Source organism: Astyanax mexicanus, chromosome 17 (assembly GCF_023375975.1).
Source record: "Astyanax mexicanus isolate ESR-SI-001 chromosome 17, AstMex3_surface, whole genome shotgun sequence".
Taxonomy (NCBI): domain Eukaryota; kingdom Metazoa; phylum Chordata; class Actinopteri; order Characiformes; family Acestrorhamphidae; genus Astyanax; species Astyanax mexicanus.
Genome location: NC_064424.1, coordinates 12,886,082 through 12,904,123, shown reverse-complemented (window position 1 = coordinate 12,904,123; position 18,042 = coordinate 12,886,082). Strand labels below are relative to the sequence as shown.

Below are 18,042 nucleotides of genomic sequence, written 5' to 3'. Positions count from 1 at the left end.
GGAAAAGAAAAAGAAAAGAAAATCATCATCAAAGAAACCTAAGAAAAGGATAAATCCAAGGGGTTTCTTTCCACACGCTTTTATCATTACACATCTGTTCCAAATAACTATCAAAATCACAAAGTCACAATATAAATTATATTAAATAATATTTCTAAATAAATAATAAAATAAACAAAATTATAAATATACTGTTAGGGCTCAGCCAGTTCCCGCAGCGGCCACCAGATGCCGCCATAAACCCACCAAGGTGGTAAGAAGGGAACCGGCTGAGAGTTCATTAGAACAGGGATCATTAAGGCCACCTGAAGCCAATAACGCGTCATCAGCCTCAGCTGTGGTACCGTCTTTAAAAAGGCGAGCTTCCAGCAGACTGATGTGTCACAGACTTCATGCCCTGTGACCGGTAAACGGTAGCTCCACGGAGCAAAGCTGAAAAGAAAAAAGGAAAAAAAAAAAAGCCTGCAAGGTTGAAAAGAAAAGAAATAAAAGAGATCTTGCAAAGCTGAGAACAAAAAAAAAGAAAGCTTGCAAAGCTGAAAAGAAAAAAAATATAAAAAATAAATAAAAAATAAAGGAAAGCTTGCAAGGCTAAAAAGAAAGAAAGAAAAAATAAAAGAAAGCCTGCAAGGCTGAAAAGAAAATAAATAAAAGAAAGCTTGCAAAGCTGAAAAGAAAGAATAAATAAATATATAAAAGAAGAAAGCCTGCAAGGCTGAAAAGAAATAAAAGAAAGCTTGCAAAGCTGAAAAGAAGCAATAAATAAATTAATAAGAGGAAGCTTGCAAGGCTGAAAAGGGAAAAAGAATAGGAAGAAAATAAAACAAAATAAGAGAACAGAAAATAAAAGAAAGCTTGCCAGGCAAGAAAGAAAAGATAAGGGAACGCCTGCAAGGCTGAGGAGAAAAGAAAATAATTTTATTTTCTTGATTTCTGTTTCTATTTCTGTCTTTATTTTATTTCAAACAGAGGCATTATTTAGTTAGCTTTGTTGCGCCGAAAAGGCGTTCTCTTGTTTATTTTCCCCTTTTTCTTTTATGCACACACAATTATAGTAAAAATCTTTTCGTTATATCTCTGCACTTGGCTCCTCCCACACCCCTACCATGACATATACCTGAGTAGACATGTAATTCAAATAAAACCGTACATTCTGCTCTCCACTCGGATCCACCAACTCCCTCTCCCATAACATTAAAGAACCCTAACACCTAATAAAGGTTCTTTGCACCTGTAGTTTTGTTCAGTTCTGTTCAGCATCATTTCATCGAATGATTTCAGATACAATCTGTAAGTCTGTTCTGTACCATTTTCATTTCATTTGTAATAAACCCAATCCATAAAACTTTGTCCTTTCTTTCAATAATATTGATTCTGTAACCTATAAATACTATTGCATTTTAATTTGCAATGTCACTCAGTGAAAGAAATGCTACAGGTCAGTTCACACTACAGCCAGAATACATATTCATACAATTGTCTTCATAACAGTAAGGTTATATCTCTTATTGTCCTTTATAATTGAAACGATGTGACTTTACTGCAGAAAAGCCTCACTTGATTCAGTTGTTTCTTTTTTTATATTGCACACATTAAAAACAACATGGCAAAAGTGCCATAATACAAATATACTTTTTAATATGTAACAATGGTCAAACGTTTTAGAACACCTAATTTTTTATAGTCTTTATCACCATTAAAAGTGACTCTTAAAGAATTTTAAAACAAAAAACAAGTCTGAAAGTTACCTTGATGCCATGTGTCACAGCCCTTTTAAAAGGTGTGTAAAGTTCTTTACAGCGCGATGTCCTTTTATTTAACTCATAACAGACATAAGTGATATATGCTGAATATCCTGAGAGCATCACAGGACAATGTATGAATGTGTGATCATGTGACTTTATTTACAGAATGCAGGTCTCTTCCCACCACCAAATGCTTTAATAAAATATTTTGCCTTCCATATACATAATCATAACTTAATTTTAAATGTTAAAATGCAAGTTACGAAACATTTGTGCTATTTGCTTTACATATGAAATTTTAACCCTAAAATATTATGTGCTCTTTATGACAAACAATAAATAAACAATAAATAATTAATTTAACAATAAAAATATATCAACAAAAATATAACAATATTTAGCAGTGGGTCTAGGTTCTTATGGGTTTACAGTTTTGGTGATAGCCGACTGTGACAAAACCTAGCTCAGCTTAACACTGGACCAAGTTTTACCTGTGAAGACCCTGAACTACAGGATGGAGTGGCAGTTAGGAAGTCATTGCTAAAATAATGAAATGCAGGCTTGCCTGAGCCATGCAGTTGTTCTAAAACTTTTTACCAGTAGTGAATCTGTGTAATCCCCAGTTATCTAACACAAAAAAACATGACATTAAAAACACCAGTCATTATTTCTGTAACTTTTTTGTTTATTTAGTTTTACAAAAAATGCAGTCATTATGAATGCACACAAAATCCTAAACATTAGCAAGCTATAGACAAACACACTGCAGTACACTCCATGTTCATATATGAACAACCATATTCTGTAAATCCCTGCAAATAACATCTCTGCTACAGTGTTGGTTGCAAAATTACATTTTAGTTGATTCCAAAAATAAACTGTATAATTTTACAGTTAAATTTCAGGGGTAGCAAAAAGTCTGTAGTGAGTCCTTTCTTTTCTAAAGTACTTCCATAAAGAGAGGTAAAAAAAATACTATAAATCTAAAATATCTTTTAAAACTGAATTATGGCAAAAATTGCTTGTCTAAAGCAACAGAAAAAACATTCAAGGACTGGCAGATGGTGAACAGTACATGTTGTATGTAAATGATAGAAATATATGGTGCAGCAGATAGGAGCTTTGTCTCTGATGACCCCTGTTAATGACCATAAAAAACAGTCACATAAGTGAATGTTATTTTTTTTCTAGATTAGGTCATATTTCATGTAAAATTTAGTGCTAATTGATATAGCAGATTCATTTACATTCCAGTCAAAAAAGAAAACCGTCAAAAATGAATTTTTACATTTAGATAAACTTTTTTTTTTTTCAAAATTACTTCCAATTTGATCATATTTGAAATATTTACATTTTGAGTAACATTAAAATGTTTGTTTATTATTTGTTATTAAATGATTTTAGAATCATTTTAATATTTCAATATTTTTTTGCCTTAACATAAAGTTAAAACTTAAACTTCTCAGGGTTCATTAACTTTAAAGTAAATGAAAATATCAAATTAAAATTGATAAAATAAAACATTGTTAGATTTAAACAGTTGTACTGAGGATTGAATTGAATTGAAAAAAAATTGGATTGGATGAAACAATGTATAACCTGACTGAGATTAAAGAAAAAACATTTTCTTCACTAATTTTCTTTTATCAGCATCAGTCCATTCTCCTGTTTATGCGACAAAAATGGGGCAGTAAAACATTCAAACTGGTCATATCAGCCAAATTAAGATCAAAGATGAAAGAAAAAGGTTGGCACAGCAATCTAAGACATTTCCTTTTGAATCCTACAGCTTAGACTGAGCTCAGTTAATTATCCTCTGGACTACATCTATGGAGGCCTGGATGAAGATGGCATTATCCCTGATGTAGTTCCTTTTCCTCATTTGCTCGTGGGAGATAAACTTGGGGTAGCCAAAGCCCAGCATGCTCTCGTCCAGGCTCCCCGCGCGGATGCTGCCCATCGCCCCCGGCTGGGGTCTCTGGAAGTTCTTCCAGTTGGGATCCGGGCTGAAGCTCTCCACGATGTGCTGAGGCTTGGAGAGGGCCGGGTCACTCTGGTCCAGCAGTGAGAAGGTGACCCGGTAGGGAAAAGGCCACTCCAGCAGCCCGTCGTACTCACCAGGTAGAACTCTGATATAGATGGACAAGTACGATCCCTCACCACTGCCATTACCATTCAGGAAGGCGGAGACTTGGAGGCGGTAGCCGTGGCGATGGGAATAGAAGGCGGGACTGAAGAGCTCTGCGCTGTCGGTGGTTCTGGTCCTGGCCTCCTGCAGGCGTCGACAGTAGTCAGGGATTTTCCACAGCAGAACCCCGTCTTGGCTTCCAGAAAGTTCCTCCACTCTGCGCCGCAGATCCCTCAGCTCCAGTCTTTGCCGATTCACCAAACCACACAGTAAAGAGAGGTGGGAGTGGGTGGCATCCTCCAGGTGATGAGGTACTGCAGGCTTGATACACTGGCAGGGAAGAGAGATAAAATAAGATTGTAAGATTAGGAGTTATAATCTGTAGCAATCGGTAGTGCGGCAAAGTCTGTGGTAGTACAGTCGCACCAATATGAACATATTTTAATAGTTCATAGTCGATAGGAATGCACAAAATACTTGGCGACTAATAATATATGGCAGAAAATACCAAAAAAAAAAAAAAAAACGTTCTCTGTTTGGTCAAAAAATGTAAAAGACCAAATAATGTATGCTTCAGTTATTTTAAGTCATATTTCAGTGCTTCCTTTAGTGGCAGCAACAAAAAATAGCATTGCTGAGGTAAATGTAATTTGACATTACAAGACAAGACAAGACAAGACAAGGGAACCATATATATATATACCATACTTGTGCTGGGCACAGATGAACCCATCCGTGCATTGAACACACACATGTACATCTAAGTAGACATAAACGGTTCACTCATTAGGTCATTCACTATTCACTATGTAGCATTTGTGGAATGACCAAACAACAATCTTTAATTTATATGGCTCTGAGGACCTCTGACACCACCACACTTTGTTATGGTACATTGGAAATACTAGTGTAATCATCTGTACAATACATTTTCTCATTAATTATGTGTGTTTGATAGTAAACTATATAGGGATTAACATGTACTGTTGAGACTTTAAACAGTACTACAAATAGCTGACACACCATATAGTGCACTATTTCTGTAATAGGAAACGATTCCAAACACAGCTATAGTAAAACAGTGAGCACATATGCCCAAAGCAGTGGGCAGCTATATCCAGTGTGAATCAGAGGAGGATGGATTTCTCTCAAGGTTTCTTTATCTTAATCTGAGGGAGGTTTTCCTTGCCATTGTTGCATTGGTGCTTACTCAAAAAAGGCTTGGACCCAGACCCTCTATATAGTTGCTTGTGAGGAAAGCACTTTTGATAGTATTGTTTTGTAAGATGCTCTGTCATTCCCACAGCTAAATAATAATATTTTGAATAACATGTTCAAAGTTACTAGTTCACCCTGTATTGCTGTAAACTGTATTTAATAACTCTCAGCATATCAGTCTTGATACAACATGAGGCCCTGAGGGCAAAAAAACATCCAGTCTTACTCTGTATTTGCAGCCAGCCTCTTTAAACGGACAGAAAACCATGGCAGTGCCACAGCTCTCTTTAACGTGAGTCATTAAATCCTCTCGGGCGATGCCAGGTGTTCCACACTTGTTGGGGCACTGCACTGGGAAGCGTGGGCACTGGTTCTGGTGATGCTGTTAAAAAAAACAAAACAGAAGAAGACTTGAAAACATCACTCTCAGTTTAATGAAGATTTAATGAAAAGTGTGCAAAAACATGACTATGAGAACATTTACTGTAGCATTAATCACTGTTCATTTAGTAAGATAAACATTTGCAACATTAAACAGTCCACAGACCTGAATAGTGTCGTAGAGGAACTCCTTGTTACAGTACTTGCAGGGCAGCTTGCGCTTGGAGCATTCCGACAGAGTGTGCTGGGCCAGCAGTCGGCGCACCATACGAGCCCCGCATTTATTCTCACAGTAAACACTCTCCTCCGGACACGCGTCCTGGTGCCTCTGTGGAAGGAGACAGACAGTTAGTAAAACCAGTATGAGCCAGTCATCCATATTACACTCACATGCCAAATGTCACCAGACAAATGACTTTTGCCATGTGCCAGAAAAGCTAAAGAATGCTACACACCATGCAGGTAATGTGTTTGGAGCCTCCTGCATTAAATTTGGATGTCATTTTAGCCAAAATCTGTTGCTAGAGGGATGCTGCCAGTCACAAACATTACCACCCACTACATATATACAATAGATAGATAGATAGATAGATAGATAGATAGATAGATAGATAGATAGATAGATAGATAGATAGATTGATTGATTGATTGATTGATTGATTGATTGATAGATAGATAGATAGATAGATAGATAGATAGATAGATAGATAGATAGATAGATAGATAGATAGATAGAAGACTGTCGTGTGAGGAATGTTAAATGCTCAGACAGCTTGAATGTCAGAAATGTAATGTTTCAAGTCGTGCTTAAACTCCAAGAATTCCTGTCGCCTTGCCATGACCCCTCTGGGCAGTTTTCTTTTATATATACTTTACTCATTAGAAAACACCTTACAACCTGCACAGGTGTGAGCATTCCTGAGCCATTCCAAAGTTATCAGACTTTGTCATCAGTTCACATACTGCTATCCCGTGATTTTTGCCATTTTACCTATTGTTAGTGATTAAACGTTACAGTGTAGTGCGTAACATTATTGCCTTCCACCCAGGCAAACACACTACGCTACAGGAGATCATTCAAAACAATAGCATCTGCCAAAAACCATAGACAAAAATGTAAAAAGATTAACATTCATCTGTTTGATGTCACTGATCATTTAGAATTTCCATATATTCAACTGGTCCCAAATGTTGAACAAGCAAGATTATCTAATGGAGCATCTACATTTATTTGCAGAAAATTAGAAATGGCTGAAATAACAAAAAAAGAGTTTTCAGAGCTCAAATAATGCAAAGAAAACAAGGTGATATTCATAAAGTTTTCATAGTTCAAAAATTTATATTTGGTGGAATTACTCTGGAATTACCACGTTCTCCTCCACCAGTCTTGCACACTGCTTTTGGATAACTTTATGCCATTCCTGGTGCAAAGTTTAAGCAGTTCAGTTTGGTTTGATGGCTTGTGATCATCCATCTTCCTCTTGATTATATTCCAGAGGTTTTCAATTCGGTAAAATCAAAGAAACTCATCATTTCCTAAGAGTAGCATGTGTCTTTGATAGTTTTGAGACTTGTTAGCAGATAATATTGAGGACTGAGAATAGCAGATGGGGTATTCGTGTAGAGTGTACTATCACTGACCTCATGAGCCTCGCCTGTGAACTCCAGGGAGCAGTGGTCACAGCGGAGCTTCCTCTTGGAGCAGTCGTGCTGCAGGTGGTCGAGGAGGTCACGCCGCAGCAGCTTTACGGAGCAGCGGTTTGGACACGACACCACATTGTAGGCACATGCGGACAAATGGGCCTAGAGCAGAATACGTTCACGTTATCATATAGTATTTATATGGACCAATTTACAAACTTACCGCACAACTTACTCAATATACAACAGTGAGCTTCTGATAACAGTAATTTACTGCTTGGCAATATTCTAAAAGAGCATGTAAATACAAACATGAGGTTTTGTGTGTGTGTGTTTGTGCTTTACCTGAAGTTGCTTATTCTGCGCTGACCAGCGGCAGCCCTCCTCACTGTGGATGCAGCGGATGGGCAGAGCAAGAATCTGCTGCTCAAGCTCCACATCTGGAAAAATCTAAACAATTCATACATCACTCAGTTTAGAAATGAAAGTCTACACACATCAGCGTACACACACACAAAATAAATAAAATTCAAGAACACACACTCTGGCAATATTATAAATACAGTTTTGCAATCTAGTAAATTCAACTCAACTGGTAATTTTCAGTATTAATTTTTCAAAATGATTAAACAACTGTACTAATGAGATAAATAATGTATTTGTTTTAATATTTTGTCTTCATATTTCTGAGCAAATGAATGAGAAGCTTTTTAATTCAAATTTTGTCCAGCACTGAAGATCTTACAGTCAACAGAGCGAGTAGCTTTCATTTCCAGTTACTTCCACTTTGTTATAAGATCACTGACAGTTGACTGTGGAATGTTTAGTAGTGAGGAAATTTCATGACTGGACTTGTTGAACAGGTGCAGCATCCCAACACAGTACCACACTGGAGTTCACTAAGCTCCTGAGAGCAACCCATTCTTTCACTAATGTTTGTAGAAGCAGTCAGCATGTTGCCTATGTGCTGGGTTTTATACACCTGTATCTATGGAACTGATCAGAACACCTGAATTCAATGATTTGGACAGGTGAGTGAATACTTTTATCAATATATGAATATATGAAATGAATAAAACAAATGAGACTGTTACCAAATTAACATAAATTAAATTAACTGTAACACTTAGGTTACTTTACTAAGGGATGATAGTGTTGTGGACACTGGGTCATAAGTGAATGATAAACTATATATTTTTTTTCTTTAAAAAAAGATGAATCATTAAGGTGTTTAAAGAGGTAGTACTCTAAGCTAATGTTTTGATATTTAAGTTCCAGTGCTCTGATTTGTACAGTGCAGTACTTACTTTAGCATAGTCCAGAGGCAGCTGATCTTCTGGACACTTGAACACACCTTCACTGTGGAAAAACATTTAGAGATTGTGAATAGGTTTGAATAGGCATGTCATGATAATTACATTATCAATTTATTGTACAATACATGAACATGACCTTAATTATTGTTACTGAGCTCAATATTGGCCATTCTTTTTGCTTGAAAGAAAATATCATTAACAAAAATGAGCCAAAATGGCAACTTTGTGTAAAAATATTGATTTTATGTTTGATTTATGATTGCATGTGAAATTTATTTAGTATATATATAAACCTTTTATATCTCAGTGCCATTAACATATTATTTTTTATTATTTAAGATCTTCTATGTGCTATAAAATGGTCATGACAGTAATTACTTTATTGCTATTATATGGTCTTAAAATTACCCTAATATTGTTCAGCACAATAATATAAACTAAAACTAAAGAAGAATCATGAGTACAGGTCTAAGTTTGAGTAAACTTATGGAATGTTATGCATAATTGTAAGAGTAACTGCTATATAAGTATCTAGTCCGCTATTAGCAAGTTTTTGCAGTCTTTATTTGACCTCTTATACGTGGGAAAAATAACTTTTTGTGGTACTCTTACTTACATTATTAAGACAACCATATTCACCATTTGTGTTGGACACAGATGGAAATTGACCTTCACATTGAACTCATATGTGCAGTAAACACTTACACACACACACAGTAATATAGGAAGCACATATGGATGAGTCTGTAAGCAGCGAGGGTTAAGGTCCTTGCTCTAAAGCCTAGTAGCAATCCTGTCATTAATATCCCAATTATTATTTTTACAGCAGATACTCAACAGAAATTAACATTAATGGCCGCATAATAATAAGGGTTTAGTGTGGTTAAGACGTATTGATCTGTTTTGTTTACTGTGGATATATTAAATCAGTACACATTGGTGGCTTGTTTGGTGTTCTTAATTACTGTGTTCATGTTTGTGCTTGATCACTTTTTGGGTCAAGTGCACAGCTGATGTCTTGGGGCCCCAAATCATACAAGCCCCCCAAGTACATGAAACAAAGCTGATTACTGTGTGCTAATCTGTCAACCTAATTAAATCTTTCAGGTGGCTACTGGTGTGCACACGTACCTACCCCCACTTCACCCCCCCACCCACACACACACACACTCTTCATTTGCTTCATTTAAGAAAGGCAGATTAATGTTGTATCAAAATCTAAAACTTTTAACTAAAATTAACTAATAATTATTATTAACTAATAATTCAACACCAGCAATAAATAGTTTTATGTGAGGAAGACAAAAAAACATTTTTTGTTACTTTACTATTGTTTTTATGGCTAAATAAGTTGGTGTGGTGAGGTGGAAAACAGTATGTCACTAATAAATGATAACATTTTACCTTAAATTAATGGTTTGATGTTAAATTAATCATTGTAGTGATAAAGTAGTAATAGAATTATGTCTAGGCATGTCAAAGTTTACACAACATTTATTTATTTAGTCATTTTTCCACTTAAAAAATAAACAATGTTAAATATAAGCATTGAATTAATTTATATAGGCCTTAACACCACTTAATATGATATTAGAATATAATATTAATTCATTAAAGAATGGTATTTGTCTGGATATGCTGATACCTTGCTGATACCTCTGACATTTTTTGTGAACATATCAGCCTATTTAGATAAAAATATTTCATGTACCCTAATATGCAGAAATTGGAACTAAATGGATTATAATTACTGGTACAGAGAAAATACATGCCTTATTTATGAAAGATTTCCAAAAAAAGTAACATTAAAACATGTTTAGAGTTTTAGTGCAGTTGGCCCGTGTCACATAAATAGTCTGCTCTTTTTTATGTCAGTCAAATCATATTAATATTCCCGTTTTAGTCAGAGAAATTAAACTCTTTCTCACTCCTGGTCTGGCTAACAAACAGAAAACGAAACTGCCTTTTATTACATTACAATGTAGTCTCTGTAAGTATTGTATTTATTTAGTGCATTTATAAAGCTGAATGATTGTTGGCTTGCCATGTGTTTTAGCTAAGCTAGTCTTAGGCTAATAGCTAGCTGCAGTTTAAACGCTACCTCAGACTACAACAAATATGTACACTATTTCCAAATCTATAAAAAGCTATACACTAAAAACTAATTTAACTTCTTTGGCAGAAATTTTGTTAACACATGTATTACATTTTGTTATAATACAACAGTTCAAATCAGTGGTGAGAATAAACAGGCTAATACTAATGGAATATCTACACTCAAGCTTGCTGACAGTGCCTTTCTCTTTCTCTTTGTCTGGACGTGCTTTAGCCTACTGCTAACTCTGAGCTCTGAATGGTGGATTTCGTAACACTCATATATGACTCATGATGTTACATTTTGACTCTGGGAAGTTGTAGAATACATTCCTGCCCTGTGCAATAATTATTACATGAAATAACATGTTGTGATCTGTTCCTAAGAGCAGTTTTAGCTTAGCGTGCGTTCATGGTATGACTTGTCTGATACCGATCATGAAGCTCTTCTGAATTTTGCTTACACTCAGGTTAGTCATTTTCCAGTGTACGGATGGGTGAATCCCAGGAGGTCAGCCGTGACGACGCACCTTCCAGCACATCCTGATTAAAATAGTTATTAAGCTCCTTGTGTGTCTGATCAGGTGTATTAAACGATTATTATACGTCAGTCCTGTGTAATTTCACAGGTTTTAAATCATTTACAGGAAACTGAAGTATTCAGTGTAATAAAAAAAGCTGAGTGTCTGAAATTTTTTTTACATTTTTTTAACATCAAGAATTGAGTTACAATAAAAGTGTCCAGAATGCCTTATGTATCAAAAGTGGTGATCAAATTTCAAGGAATTCACAGGATACTGTGAAGGAAAAAGATAATTCTAAACTAACTGATAATACCATAATAATGACTTAATTTACTTGTGATTATTGTTTAGAATACCATGCATATTGATCAAAAATCTAAAATATATTGTACAGTTAATTTAATGTATTAAAATGCAGACAAGACCTTATTCTAGGTCACTGATAATTTATTACATTTTACTTTAAATGATTAATGGTTAGCCACTTACTTTCAGTGTATTTTTCACTTTTTGCCATAAAAAATTACAGTATGTTAAATATAAACTTCGAATTCATTTATATACACCTGAACATCTCTTAACAGATGATTTTCTCATCACAGTTTCTAAAATACTGTAGACTGAAAAATGGAATAACCATCTAGTTACAATAAAATTATTAAAATGTAGAAATTGTATATTAATTGTGGCAGAAAAATTTATTTCATTGTTTAGGCACTGACTGTAAAGCATTTTGAGATGTTATTTTCATTAGAAGCAATCTATGCAGTTATTGTCTGTATTACACATTTATTATTATTATTATTATTATTATTATTATTATTATTATTATTGTTATAAATTACAAAGAGCATGAAAAGCATTCTCAAATCACTTTAATTCAGATCAAATCAAACTACTTCATATATACTTCTTACAGTTAACTTCACAGAAATCCAGTAAAGATTAACAAATCATAAAACAAAGAAAATTCCCAGTGAGCAAATCAAAGGTAACAGGGGGCAAAAAAAAAAACTCCCTCATAGCCTCATAGAAAGAAACCTTATAAGCCAATCGGGGTCTTTCCATGACAGTTTTTTTTTTTGGAACATTCTTATCTAAGTCTAAACATTTATTACATTACATACAGTCATGCAGTTATTCAGTAAAGAGCAGGAGGACACTAAACCAAAATATCATGTCACAGCTTGTCCCATACAAAGCATTTTCAATGAATCCTTTATGAGACAGACGTGGGTACACAGTGTTTATTTTTCTGTGAATGAAAGAGTCTGAGTTTAAGAGACACTGCCTTTTGTTCACCAATAAACCTACAGTCCTTCTCTTTACAGGGAGCGTCTGCACTGAAAGTGAAACGTATTAACTACCGCACAACTCCGCAGCCCCTGTACAAACACCACTGATCTCTCACTACAACACAAACCTGTTACTGAGAGGAGCACATGCTCCACTGATAAGATGAGTGAAACTGGCTGTCAAACATCTCTGAGATAACATCTTCAACAATGAGCGTCATTGTTTAAAAAAAGAGAGAAGACACTCTCTTATTGTGACACTGTAGCAAAGATCAATCACTGAAAACAGAGCACTATGACCGCATCATCAGCCTGCACATTCGGATTGATGATGTTGACTGAAATTATTGGGAGGGATGAGATGAGATGCTGGTATTTTAAAGTACTGATGTACTGAACTCATATCTTCAAAGAAATGGCGATATAAGACAATATGGTATAATATGGTGAAACCTTAACAAAGCATATTGTTAAAAGTATCAGTATTTATCTGTAAAACCATAAAAAACATATGGTATATTTAAACAGTAATTAGATAACTGTGTATGTACCCTACCATACTCTACCCTAAACAAAAATGAGTGTGTCAACCTGGTCCAATCCATTCTCAAATTATGCCAAAGTAAGTATATATACAGCTCTTGAAAAAAATAAGAGACCACCTAAAAATTATGTTTTTCTTTGATTTTACCAAATTTAAAACCTCTGAAATATAATCAAGAGGAAGATGGATGATCTCAAGCCATCAAACCAAGCTAAACTGCTTGACTTTTTGCTCCAGAAGTGGCATAAAGTTTTCCAAAAGCAGCGTGAGACCACTTCAGTTTCTAAATTAGTTTCTCTGATTTTGCTATGTATAGGTATATGTTTGAGTAAAATGAACATTGTTATTTTATTCTATAAACTACAGACAACATTTCTTCCAAATTCCAAATAAAAATATTGTCATTTAGAGCATTTATTTGCAAAAAATGAAAAATGGGTGAAACAACCAAAAAGATGCAGAGCTTTCAGACCTCAAATAATGCAAAGAAAAGAAGTTCATATTCATAAAGTTTTGAGAGTTCAGAAATCAATATTTGGTGGAATAACCCTGGTTTTTAATCACAGTTTTCATGCATCTTGACATGTTCTCCTCCATCAGTCTTACACACTGCTTTTGTATAACTTTATGCAACTCCTGGTGCAAAAATTCAAGCAGTTCAGCTTGGTTTGATGGCTTTTGATCATCTATCTTCCATTTGATTATATTCCAGAGGTTTTCAATTTGGTAAAATCAAAGAAAATAACCATTTTTAAGTGGTCTTTTACTTTTTCCAGAGCTGTATTGTCTAAAGTTATGTGTTATTGTGACAGGCCTAGTCGTAATAAATGATTCTTGTCTGGGTCTAGTGAGCTTGGTAGATGAAGGAGGTGAATGTGAGTAAGAAGAACTGCTCTTTTTTGTTTTGTTCTTTAAAGTTTGTCATCTTGCTCGACCTGTTCAGCAATAATTTACCATAGTGCTGCTTTGTCACAAAGCGCTGCTCGTAACTGATACTGGTGGGTGGATTTTGGCAGTAAAGAAAATCTACTTCAAACACTTATACACTGAAAACAGAGGTTCAGGTTATTTGAGCCCAATCTGGCCACACTGTACATTTTCTTCCTCTAACACAACTGAACACCGACATTTCCCCAAAAGTATTCGTGCTGACTCAACTTTAAGCTTAGTGTTTCTTAGATTTATTAAGGGTTTTTGCAATTTTTGTTCAAACTGCATCCATCATCTCCACTTACATACTTGACATACTTAACACACATAACACTGATAATAATTGTTTGTTCTTTTATTATTTTATCTATTACATTAGGTTTTCATTTAATTCATTCCTAGTTTAGTTACAATGATTCCATTATTTTATTTTGAATTGATCTTATGTATTTTCATTTGTATACATTTAAAAAAAGATTTACCTTTATTTATTGGGTTGTGTATTATTCTGTTTTCTTCTTTTTATTGAGATACATCCTTGATGTATGAAATGGGCTATATAAATAAAATGTATTATTATTAATAGTTGTGTTAATGGGACATATTTCATTCATATCCACCTTCTACACTCTAATGTAAAATCCATTAGTCTTTGTTTAAGATAAACACTGAAGACTATGTAGTCATAATGACATATGACAAAGTGACTCACGTTGCTTGGGTCTTAATTTTGCCATTAATATGAGATACTGAACTGTATTGTTTATGTATTTGAATGTATGTTAAATGCTGTGTTTACATCCATGAATCAAACAAAGTTAAATGAGTGCATGACTGTGGATTGCTTTAACAAATAACCAATCAATGTCTTTTTCTAAATATATCAATTTTAATTAGTCAAACTGTACAATAATATGTATATGTGTAATGTATAAAGCATACAAAAATTGCATCAACGTTTCGATAAGGTATATATTACAATAACGGTATTCTTTCCTGCCCCTAATAAAAAGCATGTAGCTACTCATAATATTTCTAACCTTTTAGAAATGTGTTGTTTTGTGGTTGTTTTTGTTTTAAAGAATGAGGTATATGAAAAGTGGGTGCTAATTACATGTTCCATTTACAGCAAATTTACAGCAGTTAATGTTAAATTAACACTGTGGGTGTCAATTTTTAACAAATTATATAGTTTGGAGACGTGGCTAAGGTTTGGTTAATATGGAGAAAAAATGTGTGTACTGGTCTTTCCTCAAATAATAAATCTTTTTATACATTCAAAAAATCATATAGTAGACTGCAATTTCTTCTTCTTTCGCAGCCTCACAGGAAACAAGTCTATCACATTCATAAAAGAAGATAAAAATGAAAGACAATATTGTTTTTGATTTTCATTTGATTAATTGCTAGATTTGTTATGATATTATTATTGTGTGATTTTTATTATGGCTTCCTTCTTATTTCCCATGGCCTGTGTTGTCTGTCTTGCTTATGTTTAACACAAAGTTCCTTTATCTTACATAATAGTCTGTTTTCTAGCATAGTATTTCAATTGAATATGTCACCTGTAGCTATATTTAATATTATAAACTGTAGAGCTTAAAAAAAGGGATTATTACTATTTTCTATTTATTATTATTATTATTATTATTATTATTATTATATCCATTATTAGTTATGTTAGTTTTGTTATCCTATTTGTTTGTTTTTTATTATGCCTCGCTTCTTATTTCCCAATGGCCTGTGTTGTCTGTCTTGTCTATATTTAATTTTTATTTGATTGTAATTTGTATTCATTAAATTCATATTCATTCATAGTAGCCTATTTTCTAGCATAGTATTCTAATTAAATATGTCATCTGTAGCTATACATATTTACTATTTTTTATAAACTCTAGAGCTTGAAATAAAGGTATTATTATTATTATTATTATTATTATTATTATTATTATGGTGAAATCAGGTAAGGTTGTTAAAGGTCAGTGAGAGAAGGAAACAGAAGGAGAAGGTTTAAAAAGGGCTGCTGGTTTCGGGGCAGGATTAGCTCTCAGGTTGTGAAGAGTAAAGAGTAAATACTTAAAGAGTGAAGAGCTGTACCTGAGAAACTCCTGCAGGCAGGTATCGCAGAACCTGTGGCCGCAGGTGGACACCTGGACGGGCTCCCTCATGGGTTTACTGCACAAAGGGCACAGAAAGCGTCTCCTCGGCCGCTCCAGAAACTTGTAATCCAAGCCCGGCATGATGGCTGCCTCTCCCCGAGCTGATTTACACACAGCTCAGTGTCTTTATTATAAACACCTCCTGCTCCTGCTGCTGCTGCTTTACCCACTAACCTACATCTCCCAGCACCCTCTGCACATTTCCGGAATCAAGGTAAGACCTGTCTGAGGAGAGGTGTTTGTTTTTCGAAAATAATAGACCCGCCTACTGTAGGGGGCGGAGCCATGTTTAAATCCATGAATGCAGTCAACTGAAGTGCATTTCACTTCTGATACATTGAGAGAGAGAGAGAGAGAGAGAGAGAGAGAGAGAGAGAGAGAGAGAGAGAGAGAGAGAGACAGAAATTTAGGCAAATTTAGGCAATTTAGTTTAAAACAACACATTTACATAAATTATTAAATATTACATTTAGTACCAGACAACATTTTGCACACACTTTCTCATTTAATGATTTTCTTTATTGTTTTTTTTTCTGACATCTTACATTTATACTTAAGTCATCGTGACTATGAAGAAACACCAAAGTAATCTTGTAGTAACTTAAAAGTGTTAAACAAACCAAAACACTCTTAGATCTTTAGGTGCTTACTCTTCAGGTGCTGTTAAATTGCATTTTCTAAGGCTGGTAAGTGTGATTAACTTATCCTGTGCAATAGAGGAAACTCTTGCTTTTCCTTTTCTGGGGCGGTCCTGATGAGAGCCAGTTTCCTCATAACGTGTTTAGTGCAACTGCACTTGAGGATACTTTCAAAATTCTTGATATTTTACGAATTGACTTTTTTTTTTAAGTAATATTTTTTCTTTACGTAGTTAAGAAGTTATTGCCATAATATAGATTAGAACATTACTCAAATAGAACTATTCACTGTATACCATCTCTACCTCTTCACAACTTCACAACTGATGCCCTCAAACACATTAAGAGACAAGAAATTCAAGTAATTAACTCTTGACAAGGCACAGGTAGGGGTGGAATGGATGGCACTTCATACTGGAAAGACAAAAGGCCACCCACAGGTGGAAACTCATTAAGACTCATCAGCATAATTATTGCAAAAAGTGGCAGCCTAGTACACAGTCAAATTTTCACACAAAAAGTGCAGCCAATATGGGACTTTCTATTTTTTTGTGGCCACTTGGACTTTTTTCAACCATGTGGGCACCAAGGGAAGCAGTTGCCACCCCATCTCCCATAGGCAATCTATATAGCATATCTAAAGTCTTTGTAATTACATAGCTTCCAAATAAATTTGTTGTGGTGGCACAAGGTGGGCCTACTCATAATTAGATAGTAGCTTCTTATAACACTGTCACGAATGCCAGACAAGGGATTAGACACATGCAGATAAGAAACAGATAATTTATTAAAGATGGTAACAGTACTACAGGAAAAAACAGGCACAGGTGTAGCTAGCAACAGTAAGGCATGAACCAACAACATACCATGGGCAAGGCAGAGAGCAAGGTCCAAAAACAGGCACTGGTCTAAACCAGAACACAATAACAAACAGAAGTGCTAAGCTAAAGCAGTAGTCAATATAGAAACAAGCAGAGGTTAAAAACGAAAGGCAGAGAAGATAAAGAGAATGCGAGGCAGAAGAGCTAGGGAACTAGATTTAATACCGGGCACAGAGAACAGAAAATAATATTTGATATGGTATTTATCCAGAGCAGCACAGGTTAGAACAATCAGACTATTTAGTATGATGGAGAGTTGATGAGATGCAGTGGCACATGACTGGGAGAGTCTGGGGAAGAGAGCACAGGGGAATTCTGGGGAGTGTAGTTCTGAGGCACTGAATTAAGTTGAATTGAGTCTATAGCAGGCAGACAGGAAGTGGCTGGCCTGACAAACACAAAACAAGACACATTTCAGATTTGTCTGTGAATAAAAAGTATAAAAATATGAAAAGGTTCTGTTACTTGTTCAACTAAATTAGAAATATATACTATTATGTGTCATGACACCTCTTTGAGAACTGTTTTCTTTGGAATGATGGTGCTTC

At 34.8% G+C, this 18,042-nt stretch overlaps 1 protein-coding gene across 1 annotated transcript; it reads right to left on the bottom strand.

The window, feature by feature from the left end:
• Positions 1–2,435: 2,435 nt before the first annotated feature.
• Positions 2,436–16,206, bottom strand: traf4b (tnf receptor-associated factor 4b). The gene is made up of 7 exons (XM_022676133.2): positions 15,914–16,206; positions 8,421–8,472; positions 7,459–7,563; positions 7,114–7,275; positions 5,639–5,800; positions 5,318–5,473; positions 2,436–4,203 (listed from the first exon to the last, which is right to left on the bottom strand). Exons 1-7 carry the CDS (start codon positions 16,054–16,056, stop codon positions 3,547–3,549), a joined length of 1,437 nt encoding a protein of 478 aa, XP_022531854.2. The 5' UTR covers positions 16,057–16,206; the 3' UTR covers positions 2,436–3,546.
• Positions 16,207–18,042: the final 1,836 nt, after the last annotated feature.

What these genes read in the sequence shown, in the direction of transcription:
- traf4b (XM_022676133.2), bottom strand. Translation starts at nt 16,056, where the DNA reads ATGCCGGGCTTGGATTACAAGTTTCTGGAGCGGCCGAGGAGACGCTTT. An exon ending in TCCTCTACGACACTATTCAG is followed by an intron (nt 5,474 to 5,638) that starts GTCTGTGGACTG and finishes TTTTTTTAACAG; the next exon opens with CATCACCAGAACCAGTGCCC. An exon ending in AGGCTGGCTGCAAATACAGA is followed by an intron (nt 4,204 to 5,317) that starts GTAAGACTGGAT and finishes CTTCCCTGCCAG; the next exon opens with TGTATCAAGCCTGCAGTACC.